Source organism: Osmerus eperlanus, chromosome 17 (genome assembly GCF_963692335.1).
Source record: "Osmerus eperlanus chromosome 17, fOsmEpe2.1, whole genome shotgun sequence".
NCBI classification, from domain to species: Eukaryota; Metazoa; Chordata; class Actinopteri; order Osmeriformes; family Osmeridae; genus Osmerus; species Osmerus eperlanus.
Window position 1 is genome coordinate 5,027,217 of NC_085034.1, and position 3,024 is coordinate 5,030,240.

Here is a 3,024-nt window from a genome sequence, read left to right on the forward strand (position 1 = left end):
TATGTTCACTGCCAGTTTTCACAAAAGCTTTGTAAACTCTCTAACTGTTAACTACTGCTGTCAAGTCTCAAATGAGTATTGATTAGGCATCCGTTAATCTGTTAGAAGCTCTATTGAGTTGAGAGAATTGGGGAGTTGTGTTTTCATTGGAAAGATGATACGGATGATCTATATTTCAACAGCTCCAGTGTATGGCTCTGGTACTTTATCTTGCAAGTTTTTTTTCCTGCCTGGGACAGGCCTGTCTCAGTCGAGTCCAATGTGACAGGTTGCATGTGTCTCTACTATGCCTATCCATGGGGGAACTGACTGGAGGAGTTGAGTATTGACCAGCCCTGACACCTGCTACCCTTCCCAGAATTCCATTATTGGATTGGTCCCCTGGACTGGCTGTCTAGAAAGCCAGCCAATGACGAGACAGAAGGTATTGACGGATAGCCTCCCCAGAACAACAGCACAGAAAGTGAGAGAAAGAAGCAGAGAGAGAGAGAGACGTAGAAAGAGACAGAGAGAGAGCGTTTGAGTTTTAATACATCTATCGTGATCACTTAAGGTTATTGGAAGCTGGAATTTACACATGGCAACACACCATAACGAACGTCACCATGTCCAAAAGGGCAAAACACAAAGAAACAACAAACGAGAGAGAGAGAATGAGAGAGAGAGATAGAGACAGAGAACAAGCATTCTCCAGACAAAGGGCAAGATGTAACGACCTGCCAGGTAAACAGCATCACACAGTAAAATCATTCTCTTAACCATCAGCAGGGTACAATCACAGATGACTCAGGCCTCGGACCGGCATGTCAGAAAGAGACACATACATTCACAAGCTGGAGGACTACTGAGGATTGGGAAAAACAGGAGGTCGTCAAAAACACGGCACAACTTTCAGCCATTTCTACACTACCTTCATGTTTTGGCTTCCCACAATGTTTTTGGGGCTATCTCATTGTTTATGATCATATCATTGACGTATGCACTTTTGTAAATCTCTCTTGTAGAGGTCGCTTTGGATAAAAGCATCTGCTAAATGAATAAATGTAAATGTACATAAAGGAGACACTTCACTGACCCCTCACTTGTCACTGGCTTTGCTTGAATAGCAACATACATTGCTGTACTTATGAGCTTAACGTACAAAGCAGGTCCTTGGACATGAACATACCTTGGGTTCCTTTTTTTAATTCAATTTCTTTTTCCAAGCACAGGAGACTATTTACGGAGAGGTCTAAGTGGGACACACGGCCATGGGGAGGGGAGAGGAGGGAGGCTGGAGGAGGGAAGAAAGGAAACAAGAACCGATGGCTCAGCTGTTGTGGAGGTTAGAGCAGGGTGACTGGCCTTATCTACAGGTGCTCAAGCAGCATGCAATGTGGACAGAGGAGCACTCCTGGGCAGGGCCCCAGGCTGTTTGTAATGGGCTACTTCAACACAGAAGAGTCTTCATACTGAACTACAGCTTAGTCATACTCTCCTAGTCTCATTCACTTCCCAGTATCGATGCACCTACTTAGCTGCTAGCTACTGCAGCATCTGCATTAATGTTGTTACTTTAACACTGCACCGTGCCTGTGTGATGTGGGGAATTAGCTCAATTCCCATTTATACCAAACGTGATTACTGTTTGCCCAGTATATTAAGATGCTTGAGAGAGTCTGGAGTGCAGAGAGTACTCTAGTCCTAAATGATGATGTCACTATGATTGTGTAGGGGCATCTGTGGTACTCACTCACTTGAGTCAGTCAAACAGAGGGGTGAGTGATTAAGCTGCTTAGAGGTGTTGACAGTGACTGATTGGTTTGTCATAAAGCTCATCCTTGCAGTGCTATGTATTGATTGGCTGGACCATCATCATTTGACTTCTAAAGAAATACCCAGCAATCCCTTTCAGTAAGCGGGGACAACGTTTCCTGTCAAAAAACAAGCCGCCTGAACGCTACAGACCGAAACTTTCAAGAGCAAACACTGGGTTTAAACCAGATTCAAATACTGAAACAGGCTAAATATACAACATGAAACACAAGCTAGGACAAATGTACTTTCACACTCAAAGGCACCTACCCCTAAAGAGAGACTTCATCATGTTGTTTGTGTCCTTGTGGGACAAGCGAGTGCTCAGAACACCTTTTCTCCTCCCTCCTTCCTTCCCTCCTTCCTTCCTTGCGGCGTGTCAATGGGACAACTTCTTTTATCTTTCAGACATCCTCTTTTTTTCCTTTGTGCCGCTGAAAACCAATCGTCTTTGGTCCCTGGGTGGGGTGTGGACCTCAAGGTAGGATCAAAGTGCTTTCTCCTGATATGGTGGGGGCAGCAGAAAAAGAAAGGCAGAATGATTCGGCTTCCTGGGGACTCTTGACAGGAGATCTGGTTCTACAGCACAAAGGCAGTCATCCTCTCTGACCACAGTCTTTAATCTGCACAGATCCAAACAGAACAGGAAGCACAACATGCCTGTTTCAACACAGCTGCTTCCCTGTGCCTCTGACTGAACTGAGCTTGTCCTCCATGGACTCCCCCTCTCTCTCTCTCTCACACACACACACACACACACACACACACACACACACACACACACACACACACACACACACACACACACACACACACACACACACACACACACACACACACACACACACACACACACACACACACACACACACAGGTAAAGGGAAAGAGGAACGGAGGGGGAGAGTCACACACACAGATTAAAGAGAGAGGCTGATGTCATCTGTTTGGATGTGCGACCTCGTGGGTGTGTGTTTCAGGCTGCGTGTGTGATGGGGCGGATGGGCTGCCCTGACGCACATGTGTAAGTGCGTTTGTGTGTGTGTGTGTGTCTGTGAGAGATTGTGTGTGTGAGAGGAATGATCTGGGATGTGAATGTGTGCTGCTGTGTCAGCCTAATCCCTCAGCTGGGCTGTCCAGGCCAGAACACATTACCACCCAATGACACAATCTGTTTGTCAGGATGGCTCACTGGCTCTTATTCATTTATAACGCCCTATCACAACAGGTTTG

The 3,024-nt window shown here is 46.0% G+C and overlaps 1 protein-coding gene across 6 annotated transcripts in view; it reads right to left on the bottom strand.

Moving 5' to 3' along the window:
- Nucleotides 1–2,101, bottom strand: part of magi2a (membrane associated guanylate kinase, WW and PDZ domain containing 2a) — a 54,978-nt gene extending 52,877 nt beyond the window's left edge. For all 6 annotated transcript variants that reach the window (XM_062483696.1, XM_062483695.1, XM_062483694.1 and 3 more), the window contains exon 1: nt 2,065–2,101. In XM_062483696.1, coding sequence (XP_062339680.1) covers nt 2,065–2,086 — 22 coding nt within the window. In that variant the 5' untranslated portion in view covers nt 2,087–2,101. The remainder of the gene's footprint in view (nt 1–2,064) is intronic.
- Nucleotides 2,102–3,024: the final 923 nt, after the last annotated feature.